This window comes from Eucyclogobius newberryi, unplaced genomic scaffold (genome assembly GCF_026437365.1).
Source record: "Eucyclogobius newberryi isolate DKJ021-1_F unplaced genomic scaffold, fEucNew1.0.hap1 SCAF_21, whole genome shotgun sequence".
NCBI classification, from domain to species: Eukaryota; Metazoa; Chordata; class Actinopteri; order Gobiiformes; family Gobiidae; genus Eucyclogobius; species Eucyclogobius newberryi.
Genome location: NW_027315846.1, coordinates 13,503,376 through 13,519,260, shown reverse-complemented (window position 1 = coordinate 13,519,260; position 15,885 = coordinate 13,503,376). Strand labels below are relative to the sequence as shown.

The 15,885-nt window shown below is 38.2% G+C and overlaps 2 protein-coding genes across 2 annotated transcripts; both read left to right on the top strand.

The window, feature by feature from the left end:
- The first annotated feature begins 577 nt into the window (after window positions 1–577).
- Window positions 578–2,852, top strand: LOC140370530 (potassium channel, subfamily K, member 16-like). The gene is made up of 5 exons (XM_072457699.1): window positions 578–1,210; window positions 1,644–1,758; window positions 2,016–2,182; window positions 2,261–2,429; window positions 2,623–2,852. The coding sequence occupies exons 1-5, from the start codon at window positions 998–1,000 to the stop codon at window positions 2,829–2,831; spliced, it is 873 nt and encodes a 290-aa protein (XP_072313800.1). The 5' UTR covers window positions 578–997; the 3' UTR covers window positions 2,832–2,852.
- Window positions 2,853–3,902: 1,050 nt separating this feature from the next.
- kcnk17 (potassium channel, subfamily K, member 17) lies at window positions 3,903–5,933 on the top strand. The gene is made up of 5 exons (XM_072457698.1): window positions 3,903–4,136; window positions 4,656–4,770; window positions 5,073–5,248; window positions 5,328–5,496; window positions 5,637–5,933. Exons 1-5 carry the CDS (start codon window positions 3,921–3,923, stop codon window positions 5,879–5,881), a joined length of 921 nt encoding a protein of 306 aa, XP_072313799.1. The 5' UTR covers window positions 3,903–3,920; the 3' UTR covers window positions 5,882–5,933.
- Window positions 5,934–15,885: the final 9,952 nt, after the last annotated feature.

Sequence of the window (15,885 nt, the reverse complement as noted above, 5' to 3'; positions counted from 1 at the left end):
GCTCAGGCTCGAGCTCCTTTATTTTAAACACACTTGCAAACTTAGACAGGCTGACATTGTTCAATTCATCCCAACCCGTTTGTAGGTGGGATTTACTGGTCCACTGGAGAACAGTGCGTCCTCAACATTGACCATTCTTCTGGAGTGTTGCCCTTAACAGACATGAACAGCAACAGGTGGCGCATGATGTGGAGCTCCATAAAGGGCCGCATGATGGACATAATGTTATGGCTGGTAAATGCCATGAATAATCCCCAACTACCATTCTTAAAAAAAAAAGAAAAATACACTTTCATTTTGTTGTAAAGTAATAACAACATAATGAATGTTTGGTTTATGGAAGAATGTCCAGCTCTTAAAAAATAGCTTTATTTAAGAAAGCCACGCTTTTAAAGAACCTCATAAAACATTTAATAACTCCATTCAGAACAAGTCTGCACACATTCATGTCATCAGCTTCCTCTCTAGCTGACCAGAGCTTTGAATGAAAACACTAACAGCTTGAACTGATTACCTGAATTTACAAACTAGAGGAAATACAAATATATTCCATGAATATATTTCAATTTCTTTGCAAATAGTGCTTTTTAAAACACACTAGCAGCTGCGGAGTCAAACATTAACTTGTGTTCTGCTGACAAGAAGCTCCATGTGCTTCCTCATTAGTGGAAACTGTTGGAAAGTGTGTCCAGATGTCTCACTAATGGAGGGGACACGTTTCACTGTTACCATGGAAACTCATAAATCATCGGCAGGCATCGGTGACCTTTCGACCAATCAGAGAAAAGAGCCAAGGATTCAGATGCAGCGTCTTTGAAGAGATGCCCACTTCAAGTCATCACCTCAAGTTGTACAAGTTTTGCTCTTTTTGGACGCAGAAGACTTATATTTTTTCATTACTTATAGAGAAAATGTCACGTGAATGCAAGACCATAGGCCTATCCTCTTTAGTGGTTTTCAGTTGAGGTGTTTTTTGGGCACTAGTCTTCATATCTGAATGTTCATGGCGTTGCTGGCCCAGCTCAAAGTCAGCTGGACATTACTTCTGGCTCTGGCCAACTTCACATACCTGCTCGTGGGAGCAGCCATTTTCCAGATCCTGGAGAGAGAGGCTGAGAGCAACAATCGCAATCACTTTCAGCTGGAGAAGTTACACTTTCTAGCAAATTACACCTGTCTGGATGGACCGGCTTTGGAAAAGTTTGTCCAGGTGAGAGGTCTATCTGTTTCACATTTAAATAATGGAGGGGAAAAGATTGATTTTATATAAACACATTTTTGAGGACTGGAAGTACTTTATTGACTTCTCGAGAAGAAAAGAAGCTAAAGAGGTAAAACTGATTACTCACACATTAACCAAGGATTGGACCAAGGACTCTAACTTCACCCAGTTCCTACCCTTGTGCCATTGAAGGACTCATTGATATATAATATTAGTGATTAATTAGTGATTCCAGCTTATGTGTTTGGTGCTATTGTTACTCTAATTTAATAGTGCTTCGCTTAAATAAAAGCAAATGGTAAACGAATATTGCATAAATTAACAAATACTCATTTGGAAGTAGGCTAATCAAGTATACATAAGCATGTTTTGGTGTGAATGTATATTAATGCTGATATTAAAAACCACTGTGTGCATTTAGGTGATTTTGGACGCCTGGGAAAAGGGGGTGAATCCTTCAGGGAACTCGACCAACCCGAGTAACTGGGATTATAGCAGCTCTTTCTTCTTTGCAGGAACAGTAGTCACAACTATTGGTGAGTTCAGTCATACCACACATTTGTTAAGTCATACTTTTATTGAGTATCCTCCAAAAAAGTGGCACCTTTTACAATTATAAGACTAGCCTCAGTTAAAATGTACCTTAAAATTTGGATTGCATGCTTTCTAACATTTTCATGAAGTACTGCTGGACTGAGAAGTGTTGCAACGTGTTTACCTGGGGTGCTACTATGAGTTGTTGGAGCTATGTCCTATTCTGTAATTATTTACCCCACATTTTTATTCTCACCAGGCTATGGGAACCTGTCCCCCAGCACAGTGTGTGGGCAGGTGTTCTGTGTATTCTACGCCCTCTTCGGGATCCCCCTGAACCTGGCCTTCCTCAAACAGCTGGGCAAGTGCCTCATTGTCCATTTGGGTCGACTGGAGAAGGGGATGGTCTCAGTCGTGCCACACAAGGCATGAGCGTCTCTATTATTAACATAAGATTGCGATGATGAATGACTTTTTGTGACACTGGGTTTGTTTCTCTCCTAGGGAACAGTCGAGGTGTTGACAGTGGTTTTGTTCGTGCTCATGGGCAGTCTGCTCTTTTTGGTCATGCCTCCGCTCTTGTTCAGTCATGTGGAAGGCTGGACGATTGGAGAGGGATTCTACTTTGCCTTCATTACCCTCAGCACCATTGGATTTGGAGATTATGTTGTGGGTGAGTAAAATAATACAGTTGGGCTATTTTTTTATATATTTGTTTGCTTTGGTTGTTTTCCAAAATTTGGTTTAGTAAAAGATATTGTCCTTGCATTGTTTAGACATGCTTTTAAGGTTTATCCTGGTTTCCTTTAGTTATAAAAATATATAAAAGTCAAATGTTCAATGCTTTCACTTGTATTATGTTTTAGGCACCGACCCAGACAAAGAGTACATCTCTCTGTACAGAAGCTTGGCTGGAGTGTGGATCATTTTGGCTTTGGCATGGCTCGCTCTAGTTCTAAACATGGGCACGAGAATAATGGAATATTTAGTCGTTCTCACTCATCCGGGTTTCAAAAGACAACAGGAAGACGAGGAAGTGTCGTCGATTAAACTAGAAGACATTTCCAAGATCTAAAGATGACTGTAAATGATAGAATTGTTTATCAATTTCATTATAGACATTGTATTTTGTTCGATATATATATATATATAATATTGCATTAACTGCTTTGATACTTTCGTGTTATTAAATTATACAAAAAGGATAACATTTCAAATTATGCTGGGGAAACGTGTGTGGAGCAGGACAACCATACCGAAAAACTGTCTGTGCATTATACATAAACAAAACTGTTAATAATTATTCATTTTCATGCTGTGGTACTAAATTCAATGTAATGTGTTTTTATCCCAATATGGCAGAAAAGAAAACGTGTTCAATATGCTACCTCTGTTTATATGGTCCTTTGCTATAAACATTGTATTTACCTTTATTGTTGTTGTGCAGCCATCCCCTGTTTATGATGTTTACTGTATAATGCTGCCATTTTGTGGGTGTGGGCTGGTGTAAACTCCTGTGAATTCAGCAAAAAGAGATATCCAAAACAAACACATTAATAAAGATTGTGATTCGAGGTGAAACAGCGGACACACAGGGCCAGCCGGAGGGGGATAAGATCCTACTGAGTGGGCAACAAAACATCACATGGTCACTTACAACTTAGGCTGAACCCACTTTCAGCTTTAAATATTCAACTTTTTAATGTACTATATTTTTCAAATTGAAAAGCCCCGTGAAATGTATAGTACAATTGTCTCAGTGGAGTAAAAAACAGTTATTTATTTCTACATTTACGTATTGATGATGGTTATTTTAACATGTGTAATTTCGAAATGCAGTGAAACATACAAAATGGATTGTTGGTTAGTGTTTGTAAAGGAATAACTTTGAAGGAACTCTTGGATTCTATCGCTATTCTCTCTGAGTGGAGTTACAGATGTCACCATCAAAAGACAAAAGAGAAATGTCATGGAAACTCTTTCAAAGTCTTATTTGTTTGACCTCTTGCTCCACCTCTGCAAGTGCCTCTCTCAGCTTTGCATGACAGGCCGAACTAGTGAATCCAACAGTAGCGCAGGTGGAGATTCATTTGCCTGTGTTCCATGGGAAGACAAGGCTACGCGAGAAGACAAGGCTACGCAAGAAGCCAAAAACGACTTAGAAATGGGATATAAGGAGATACTCAACCTGGCCCGGGTGCCCTCCATCCTTCTGCTTGGAGTGATTTACATGACCTACGTCCTGATTGGTGGAGTGGTATTCTGGACACTAGAAGGGAAGGATGGAGAAATGAAGATTCAACGTGTAATTCAAGATCAACAACAGGTGTTAAACAAGTACAGCTGTCTGAATCATGACAACCTGCAAGAAATCATACAGGTGAGAAGCAAAAACACTCACTTATTGGACTGAAATCATTTTACGACTCAGATATGCAAAAGAGAAGAGGCACTATTTCTAGGATTTACCAGCTGATCAAAACATTTAAATTCAGACCATAATAGACACTTAATTACATACCACATTTGTCACAGTTCCTTTTAATGTATGTGCTGTCCTAAATATGTTCATATGTTATCGCCCTTGTGCACACAGAGTGAGAAAAGCGTCATCTTGTACCATGCAAATCCCATTTTCTTTCATTTCATCGCACTATTTTGCCTACATGAAAATAACCCAAAATACCAGTACAATGATGTGGACAGTTTTTAACCTGATACTCACCCATATGTTTTGAAAAAGAAAATATTATACTGTTTGTCCACTTTGAAAGAATATGAGGTTTAAGATGTCACCCAGATTTGCATTGTTTTGTTAAGTCAGGCAAAGCACATTTAGAAACACACCCACTGAAATAAAGCAATGCTTCCCTAAAGTATATGTCTCCTGTTTTTGCAGCTCATCCAAGACGCGTCTAAAGCAGGCGTTAGTTTGAAGAGTAACGACACTAAAGATGGTTTCTGGAAGTTCACCACTTCCGCTGTGTTTGCTGCTACTGTCGTCACCACCATTGGTGAGGAGAAGGACAGTAATGAAAATATGATATTTGTGGCATTATCGCACCTTTAAGCAGATATATAAACTATATTTTAACCTAAAGCAAAGCTTTTGTATGATACTACGTATGTGTTTCAATTAATCGTTTCAAATTTACCAAATTAATTAGATCATCACTTTTATACACATACATTTGACAGTTTAGGGTATGTATGATTTTCCTCCAGATTAACAGGGTGCATGGCTTCAAAATAAAGTACATTTGCTTGTTGCATTGCTTGTTGTTTTGTTATTTTAGCTGCTTTACATGTTTTGCAGGTTATGGAAACATAAGTCCCAGTACCATAGGTGGGCAGATCTTTTGTGTCTTTTTTGCACTGTTTGGCATTCCCCTAAACGTTGTAGTGCTTAATCGGGTCGGCAAGTACATGCTTGCAATAGAGAGGAACATCTCAGACTTTCTAGAGGAGAAAATGGACAAAAAAGGCAAAAAGGTGAGCATATACTGTGGACTACAGCACCAGGTGGAGTTCTATACTGACATTTGTATTTATTATGTTTTTTTTTTTATAGCTATGCATGCGCTTCTCAATCCACTTTATATCATACCTCACTGGAGTGATTCTCTTCTTTGTGGTGCCGATGTTCGTTTTCCAAGAGAGAGAAGGATGGACATACCCAGAGAGCCTCTACTTCTGCTTCATCTCCCTCAGTACCATCGGCTTTGGAGACTATGTAGCAGGTACCATACCATAATAGCATGAAAATATATATGTGAAATACGTGTTCTTAATTCAGTCATTTGCCTGTAAAATAATACAAATGAATCACTATGCTGAAGAGAAAAGGTGGTTTGATTTAATTTTGTTGTCCTGTGCCTAGACAATAATCCAGAGAGATATTACCCGGACTGGTACAACATCCTGGGGGCCACTTGGATATTCTTCGGTCTGGCCTGGCTGGCTCTAGTGATCAACCACGTCATCGAAAACCTGGAGCGGCTCAACAACTACATGAAGGGATGGTGGGGGGACAAGAAGGCCAAAGACAATGCGGCCAACGGTGAGGAAGACAACCCCGAGACACAAGTGGAGGAGGAGTATGATAAGACCTCTGAGCAAAAGTAACAGATTTGAGTGACTTTGGGAATGGTGCTGGGGAAAAGGAATGCACATATTTTATCATTTTAAGAGCAAAGCACGTTAAAAGTCCTCCTGAGGATCTACTCTGTCTGAAGGAGAATGATCTGAGAGGGACAGTACTAAGCCTGCAGCACACTTAGTCACTTAGCATCAGTGTTGCATCTTCAGCTTTTAGTCACAAAAACATCTTAATTCTTAATTATTTGCTATTGTGCATAATATGAAAACAAAGATCCAATCGGATTTTAAGTAAGAACATAACCCGAAATTGCACAATTTTCCTAAAGTTCTACTTAATCCATTTGAATTTGGACAAAGACACTCTTTGGAGTCATTCGCCTGGATTATTGCTACGACTCTTCATTAATTCAACATGGGAAAAACCTGTCCTGATTATTTAACATTATTGACTGATTTGGAGATTATAGCGAAACTCAGTTACCAAGACAATAGTCAAGTTTGAAAGTACATATTATTGAATATTTTGTTACAGAGGTGGTGGATAATAGTTAATCTTACCCCAGCAGTGATTTTTGTTCTTTTTTTAGGTGTATGTATTGTGATATTTTCAAAAATGTTTCAAATGTAATAAATCCAATCTGAGTAGGTATTGGTTACTCTTTTGGTGATACATAGAAACTTTTCACGTGCTACTGCGCTCCATATGCAGCAGCATTGGCAGAATATATATTAGCTGTTTTACTGAAGAAAAAATACTCTTCAAGGACAAATACGAATGAATGAATCTATTTGTTTGATCAGGGACAATGCACAAAAAAACACTAACAAAATAAAAGAAAGTGACAGGTTTGAGCAAAAATGCTGGTTTCCACCTGTTGTGCCTGCGTTGCATGGAGAGGTTGATGCCTCAATTACAGTTATTTAAAAATGTGTACAGACTGAAAAGTTTCTTTCAATGAAACAATCACTGTCTCATTTAAAGCAATATTTCAATATCACCACTCTGTCACAGTTTTTTTTTTGTTACTGCCTTTTTTTTCTGCAACCAAAAGTGCCCTCCACAGTTATCCATCAATATAATATCTGATGTCAAATACAAGACAAACATCATAGTGGTAACAAAATGCGTTTATAGCTTGACCAAAATTACAAAAGGAAAACCTCAGTAATGGACTTTAGATAATTCAATTGCTATACTGTACATTACCCTGTTTAGCAGACAGTCCACTAGATGGCAATATTGAAGTGCTGTATATTTTGTACAGAACTATGGCTTACCCATGGATCTATCATATTATCTTACCACGTGCCGCAAAGGCCACGAAAGGCGAAATGTGAAATTAGTGGTGTAAAATGATCCATGTATAGATTCCATCAAAAATAAATTTAAAAGTGTTGATTTAACCATTTCATCGTTTCTCAAAATGTAAGCACACAAAAGCTCTAATCCTAACTCACTGCAACAAGTGAATGGCAAAAACAGATGTCCATAGTTCTGCTGGAAAATGGAAAATCCTGGAAAAATAAACGGTCAAAGCGGTGAAATTCCAGACCGGATGATAATGAGTGGAATTTCTGTGCACACTGTAGTAGTAGTGAGAGTGACAGGACCGCGAGTGCTGTAGAAGAAAACAGCACATAACTGTTTGACCACGGTTCAGTGAGGGTGCACTATGTGTGGGAACACCGGAGCCCCTCTCTTCGGGACACCGGATTCATCTGCAACACAGAGAATGTCTATAGGTGATTCCACTGAACATAGTTTTGTTAAGACTATTCCAAAAAGTTGACCAAACCAGGATTAAACAGAGACTTAACAAAGAAAAACCAGGGCTTAACCAGGACTAAACCAGAACTTGCCCAGGTCAAGAAACAGAAACAAGATCAATCCAGAAAATGTACCAGGTCAACCCAGGATTCAATGGAACAAAATAATGACCAAGCCAAAGCTTAACGGAGTTAGGGCTGTCACACACTTCAAGAACTGAAACATCACTTCTTGAAAAACACTGTTCAAACACACTAAGAGGACATTTAATTAGAGTTGACATCCTGCCAAGTAATAAAACTCTTTGTAAAGTTACTGTATGATATAACATGAAATTGCATTGTATGTATTAATAAAGCATTCTAATACATGATACAGTTCATTTTTGCTTGGAAACAATTAAAAAAAAAACCTAAAACTTTATAACACATGTAAATCATGATAATTATTAGTATATTGGCTGTCATTTTAAGACAAGCTAATGAGGCCATAACCTAGTAACCTGCTGAGGCTCCTATTGGGGTCACCAAATGAGTTTGAACTTGTAAGCCACATGTAACACCTTCCAGTTCTCAGAGGGGTGTGACAGGGACTGGTATTTGAGCTACTGTGCATACATGCATTTCCATACAGCTGCAAGTATATGCGTTTATGTCATGATCTGTGCGATCTACCTGGCACAAACATTTGATCCAATAAAATAGTGCCACTCCAAATGAGAACAGAAGATGCCGAACTCACATGCAAAGCTCCTGTGCAGGCTGTGGACATAGGAAGGTAAACAGGAAGGTCTCTCAGTATGCAAAATCATTTGGAAATATTAGAATAAAGTCTTATGCAACATAGATATATCCTCTGTGAGACTTTTTTCAGTGCAAAAGTCAGATACTTTTTTGAAGCTATGGTGAAAAAATATGCATCAATGCTTTATGTTGATTTGACTATTTGGTGCATTTTTAATTTGTTTATTATTGGAGTGAAGCCCCTATGATATGGATCTTAAAATAGTGCAAACCCTTATGTGTTATCACCGATTACATTGAGGTCAATTACTCTTGCAAACTTACCAGCTTCAATCATTTGCACTGCACTGTACATAGTTGCGCTGAGATGTCCCATAGCAGGACAGTCACAAGGTTGGATTGTGTAGGATTTGACCATGCTAATAACATCTAGAGGAATGTTGTTTTGACAAACTGAGAGTGGACGGATCATAAAGACAGCATTGTAAGTCAAGATTGTAGACGCACATATTAATTTAATCTATTTTTTACTTTCCACAACCATTATTTTGTGTTTTACATATGACAAACAGGGGGGGGAGATCTTAATTCAACCGACATTTTCACTTACATTTATGCTATTGGTATTTCAGTGGGCCAATGCAAATTCTTGTCCAAGCAGTTTTATTTACCCTATTGATATTCATGCAGTGCCAGAGCAACAGAGGGACACAATCTCCATGGCATGATATAGACACAGACATGAGGTGACGTAGGATGTTTGTTCAGAGCAGTGCAAATAAAGGTTTTAGTAATACGCTTGATAAAACCTGTATCTTTAAAACTGTTTTTTTTAAGGCAAATTAAAATGAGTATCATCAACTCTTGTGAACTAACCAGATGAATTGCAAATAAAGTTCATTTGTGTTTAATCAATTCCAGTGACCTAATTTTAAATAGGACACCATGATATACATTGACACAATATACCCTACAGCCTGCCTATTCATCACCGTCATTCACACAGATTTTGTCAGTGTACCTGTGCAGGCTGACACGGAGGCATCAGCAGCAACTTATGGTTACTTGCACCTAAGCACCCAAGTTTTTGTGTGACCCAGTTATTTGTCTTTTCAACATTTATGCAGTTGTTAATCATTGATGTCCCAAGCATCTGCTGTGTTCTTTCCCGAGCCAGACAAAGATAAGTGCGGTAGATAAAGCACAATATAACGGCAGTAAAGATTCAGCCCTCCATAGATTAGAGTGAAGATACTGATACAAGATGTTATGAGGCTAATTACTGGAGGCGGTTCCATTGACAGGTCGACAGTAAATATCTCAAGGGCAAAACCAAATCATTATTTTTTTCTTTGATGCCATTTTAGGCATGTGAGTCAGTGGTTCTCAAGCAGAGGTGTATGTATAGTCTTTCTGTTATAGTCTTCCATTCTTTTATAGGCTGTTCAAATTTTGAGTCTCCTCTTACTTTAGCTGAAAGGTGCATTGTGTAACTTTTCTGGTGGAGGATTCAGCACCTGCTTGTGTCCAAGATATTAAATGTATAATTCTGCATGAAGACAGGCGGGTGATCTGGCCAAGTCATGGGTCAAATCTGTGGAGAATCGAGCCTGCTCACAGTAAGAATGCATGTTTTTCCAGCAACTTAGTATTGAATTATAAGTAGATCAGAATTACATCTTGTTCATTATAAACCACAACACTGATCTAAAACGGCGCATAAGAAACTGGTTTGTTGACTTCCTGTTCAAAACTGCAGAATTGACAGGCCAAACGTCCAGTGGCATTTCACTCTAAAAAGAAGCAGATCGTCATATACATTTGAAAAGTGACTACATGACATTTTCGAACCCTAAATGTATCACTCGGAGTTGTTGTTTTTCTGAATACAGAGCTTCAATTGCCGGACAATACAGAAATACTCAAACATGCATTAATCAATCAAATTACAACTTTGAGTAAACTGATGATGAAGAAACACCATTGTAACGTAATGTGAAAAACTTATTAAAGTTGATTTTCACCTGTAGTTAAAGGAATGTTAGCTAAATATGTTTACTTCTAGACTGTGGAGTAATCTAGGCAAAGCATTTTCATTGAGACATGCAAGTAGCCGACCCTCCACAAGAAAAGTTATAATGTGCACAGTTAATTTATGCTCAGTGTAGACCAAGCAAGTTTTGGTTTGGACCCAGTCATTTTTGGTAAGGCTTCACCTTTGTGTGGTTTTAAACCAGACTAAGACCTGCTAATAAACCTTGGACTTAAAAAAGTTATTGATTCATAGTGTGTTGATCTCAGATGACACCAAGACCTTTCTTTGCTGGTACTTGGAGAAGTTTCAGATTTATTGTTTTATCATGTTTGCAGGTTGCGTGTCTGTCTCCACTCTCCTCATTGGACCTGGACTTTGAGGTTTGAGCCAATAGCAGGGCATGGTTCTCCTCCAGCCTACAGACCTGTCCGAGTGCCAGTTTGTCCTATTATAATTTGCACTACGGTAGCCCCAAAAATGTGACTCATGCAGAACTTTGCGCATTACAATATTCCCGAAATGTTGACCAAAAACCAATTTACCAAACTATAAACTCACTCCTAAAACTGGACTACTGAATGCCCAAACCAGACTTAATCATGACTCAAGTATGTGTAAACAAACCAAGGCGAGCCCTAACTTCAAAACAAGACTAACGCACCGTGTATAGGTTCTAAATAAAGTCTAGACTCTTACATGTTTACTCTTGTAACTCTATGACGTCACTTTGCAACAGTGACTATATAGACTAAACATTTACTGACGTCCTCAACAGAATGCACAACTGTATTTGGGGCTAACCAGGCCAGAGTTGTGGAGTTTGTGTGAGCTGACTGACTCTGTTGTGTACTCACGCTCACAGGGCATCAGCTGCTACACAAAATCCCCACCAATTACAGTAATCAGATGATAGGCATGTGTCCAGCTGACTCTAGGAATTGCACCATAGGCCAAAGGTGGACGTAGCAAACCTAACCACATTTCATTTGTTTGCATACATATCGAACCACAAATGTCTTGTCTGGACACCTGGACTTGAGTGGGCTCGAGGGGGCAGACTAAACCGTGACACTTGCATTAGTCACTTACTGTCCTGCAGGGGGGTCATTGACACCCGACAAACTTCCCACCGTACTGTACGTGTGCAAAACAGAAGGAGCGACGGAGCAGGATGTTTGTCAGTTGAGAGTAAAGTGTATTTACCTGGTGGATAAACAGACAGGTTGGGTCACTCTACGAGCTCAGTTTCACATCAAGCCACAATGACCTGCCCCAACCCACACTCATCTAAGGTTCAAGGATAATACTTTTACATACTTTGTAAGTCTCTATTTGCTTATTTGTAAGGTTACATCAGGTCGAACAAGCGAACAATACAGTGTAACAGTTGTTTTTTTAAGGGAAGTCACAGCAAAATGTAATCAATATATTATATCTTCCAATTGCATAATGTCGCTAAACAATTATACTATTAATCTCAAATTAACAAGAGTCCGGTGTTTTTTAAATAACAGTTCATGGAATTGCTGTCAATTGGTTGAGTTAAGAAAGCTTGTCCAAGTCTTTGAGAAGTTGGCAGGACCTGAGTCTATTCAAGCAGAAAGTAGCTGTCCTTTCAGGTTCAATTTACAAAGGACTTAATTAAAACACAATAGGAACAACAAGACAAGTGAGGGCCTCTTACTCTAGAGCTGCATTAGTCTGTAAGGCTTCAGTCTATGTCTGGGGAATAACGCTGCTTTGGGCATGAAGCTGATTATATCTGGACCATTTCCAGAGGATCACATGCCTTTGAACAGTGGGGAAATATCATAATGTCCTAAGAGAAGCTCCAGGAGGACATGCAGACTCACCTCCAGAAGTGAAACACAATCATCTTATTTTGAGCACTTTCACCCCCAATACAAAGTCACCTGAGTTTGACCATCCTATTTGTCTGCTCTTAAGTAATACCATGTCAGTCTGATGCATGTCGACCGTACAGTACACTGCAGACACACGTTACACACATTACACACGTTACACACACACATAGATTGTTCCATCTTATTTTCCAATCCAAGTGTATTTGTACAGCACATTTTATGAACAAGATGTTTTCCAAAGTGCTGCACGTAATAGAAATATAAAACAACTATTTAGCTCAAATTCAGCTAAATAAAATAACAAATGGAACTAGGTCTAATAACATTGATCAGAACAACAAATAAAGCAAGCAATTAGGATGAAAAATCACAACAGAGGACCACACAACTCATGCAGTGTTAAAAGCCAGAGAATAAAAGGGGTCTTAAGACAACACTTTGGGGGGGCGTTCGGATATGGGGAGGCAGAATGTTCCAGAGTTTGGCCCTCGGACCTCAGAGTGCGTGATGTCACACAAAGGCAGGTTTGGCCGGTTTGTTGATAGCACACTCAGATACTGCAATTCTAGAAGCCATGAACTTTAGCTTTTCTGCCTACCTCATCTGGGACATTGATATTCATGCCCAAGTAAACTCAATGATAACATCCTGATGTTCCCATAGCAACCTGATAAGGTGACCAACACAAGACCAATCTGCTGATATTTTAATCAGGTAAATAGTAACAAGGAAAATACCATATATCCATAAATGTTCTATCTCTGTAATTGGTTATATATAACAGTTGTTTATCGCTTCTAGAATATTTTATACCTCATTAATTTGTCATTACCAAGAGTCATTTCAGCCCTAGTTACACACCAAATAAAAAGATAGCAATGTCATTTAAAATGGCATATTAAATACCTAATATAAATTGTCATGAACTGAAAATATTGTTGGATTAAATGGCTTAGCAGTGACTGTTGCCTCTACATCTACCATCTTGGATTTTACAAGGTGAACAGAAAGACTGGTTGCTCAAATTTAATTGGTTAGACTTAACAGCATGTTTTATTGTTATTGGTAAAAAAAAAAACAACAACTGTGAATTAACTACAGAATTAACTACAAACTAAATGGGTGCCAGCATCTTGTTAATCTACAATGAAACAGTGTGACTAAAGTAAACTTATATTGAATCTGAATTGTTTTTATTATATTATCCATGTTGTGATGGTGATATTAAATAAAGGATTGCATTGCTGATACGGTGGATACACTTTGGACTCTCGTGTAAAGATGGCTTATGGAGGGTGATTCTGGGATGTTCACACTGTCGATCCCTAGAAAAGCTGCTAAAGTCCCTACAGTGTACAATGCAGAGCGAGATAGTACCAGGCTAACAGTGACATTTCCTTTTGGGCTTTGGGCTCGGGGCAGACACGGACATGCCTCTGCAAGAGAGAACAGTGCAACATAAACAGCACAGCACGTCCAGCAAACTCTTTCACAGACAATAAAACCAGTAAATGAATGTGTACGTGATTAAAAAAAAAAAAAAAAACTTGTGCAGGAACAGAGATACTTTTCATGACATTTTTGTAGTATGCAGCTTGAGTCTACTGTTCATAGAATCTACCAAATATTACAACTGTATCTGTGGCATATTATCCATTGGTTGTTCCTTTATTTTACTTGTTAATTTGAACATTTTTATTGGATGATGAATCACTTTTTTGGACTATTTATAGGCCTATACTTATGTAACTTGGCCTACCAAAGATCCTTTATCTGGGATTGTCTTGTACTTGGCAGATTTTATTTTGATAATATCCAACATATTTCAGGTGAAAAAGCTTTTGCGAAGACCAAACAGGAAATGAGGACAAAAGATCTGGTTCTGATCTGGTTTACAGAGTTGGCAGTAACAACAGAGATTCACTGTTATATCTTTTATAGTTTTTTCATGACTCAGGAACAGCCTTTAGCGTTTCACCTAAATTAAACTCTCTGATTTGGGTGTGTCCCAGGTATGGTCAAATCAACATCCCTTTAGTTAAATTTATTTGCATGTCAAGTCAGTTTTCTGAAAAAAAGATCTTGGATTTAAATAAGCTTAATGCAGCTTTCGACAGATTACTCTTCAAATTTAAAGTACAAGTGACAAAAAAATCTTTAGTGGGATCAGCTGTCAAAGTACCCGTTGGGTACATGGTGTGGACCTGTAAGTAGGGTGGGCACCTCCTTGAGGGCCGCACAATCAGTCAAATGAAATGCATAATACGAGCTTGGGCCCCGGGTTACTTTGTAGAGAAAAAGTTGGGCCTCTGGGTCAAAAAGGTTAAGAACTCCTGGTATAGACAGTCCATGGTGGCAACTCAAAAAGGAATTGCCATGAAAAGAGGAAGAAATATGCCATGGTTATCCTGGTGAAAACATTTGAAAAATATTGTAAAATATATAAAATAAAAATTGCTATTGCTGACAAATTCTACTTACATGATAATAAAATGTATCCTGTGTTTGTTTGTTGTGTTTTAACAGGGATGAAAAAGAACTTTTGTCATTGGGTTTTCCCTGTATAAATAAATAAAATCAAAATGGAATGAATGAAAAAGGTAACGGTTAGTTACATGTTAGACTATTAAGAAGGCATCTGTTAATGTAAAATTAAAAGTAAACGGGTGAGTAAACCACATTCAAAATTCTACTCACAATACTATTTTTTATTCAGTATCTAATAAGATACTGAAACTCTAAGATTACTCTAAGATTAACCACATATCACGTGCTTCTGAGAGCAGTAAATACAGGAGAAAATTTGCTTAGTGACTGCGTATTTCCTTCCCACTAAGGAGCGTGGAAAAATCACAACACAAGGTCAAAACAATGGCACTAGGAAGCTTTTCTCCAGTGATTTCACAAACTCTCATCTCTGTAAGCACCTTCACAGGCTAAAAATACGCCTTACAGGAGGATGTCCCAAAATATTACCACACAAACAGGAAATATGAACTCCAGACAAAAGATGTGACCACAGAGAAAGCTCAGATTAGTCAGAATGGACTAACCTGGGGTCAAAGGTTGGAAAGCGTCACTTCAGATGTGGCGAGCCGTCGAGCTGAACATGAGTAACCTGTTGAGCAATGGACGTTTGGACAAACTTGACCCTCGACTGCCCTAGAAAACACGGACGGATCAGTCAATGCATGATTGTTTAGGCCCATTACATTATTATTATTACGTTACATTATTACATTATTATAGAGACAACAGCAGACATCAGTGTCTAAAATAAAATTGAAATTAAAATAAATACTTTAAGATAAGATAAGACAAGATAATCCTTTATTGTCCCACATGGAAAAATTTCATTTGGTCTCCTGCTTTTGTTTACTGTCGAGTGTTGAATGTGTTGTGTACCCATTGTTGATGTTGTTCCAAAACACATTTCCCCTATAGGACAATAAAGGTTTATCTTAGCTTATCTTTAGAGTTTTAACTTTGTATGTCTAGAAATATGAAATGTGGACAGTGTATTTTATCGAAAATGTTAAGATTTCTGTATTTATGAAGGGGAAAAATCTGAAAGTGCGTAATGAGTCAAGGAGTCATTTTGGTGAGAATTCAGATTC

Coding starts and splice junctions, on each gene's coding strand:
- kcnk17 (XM_072457698.1), top strand. CDS start 3,921: ATGGGATATAAGGAGATACTCAACCTGGCCCGGGTGCCCTCCATCCTT. Junction 4,137..4,655: donor ACCTGCAAGAAATCATACAG/GTGAGAAGCAAA, acceptor CTGTTTTTGCAG/CTCATCCAAGACGCGTCTAA. Junction 5,249..5,327: donor TGGACAAAAAAGGCAAAAAG/GTGAGCATATAC, acceptor TTTTTTTTATAG/CTATGCATGCGCTTCTCAAT.
- LOC140370530 (XM_072457699.1), top strand. CDS start 998: ATGTTCATGGCGTTGCTGGCCCAGCTCAAAGTCAGCTGGACATTACTT. Junction 1,211..1,643: donor CTTTGGAAAAGTTTGTCCAG/GTGAGAGGTCTA, acceptor GTGTGCATTTAG/GTGATTTTGGACGCCTGGGA. Junction 2,183..2,260: donor TCTCAGTCGTGCCACACAAG/GCATGAGCGTCT, acceptor TTTCTCTCCTAG/GGAACAGTCGAGGTGTTGAC.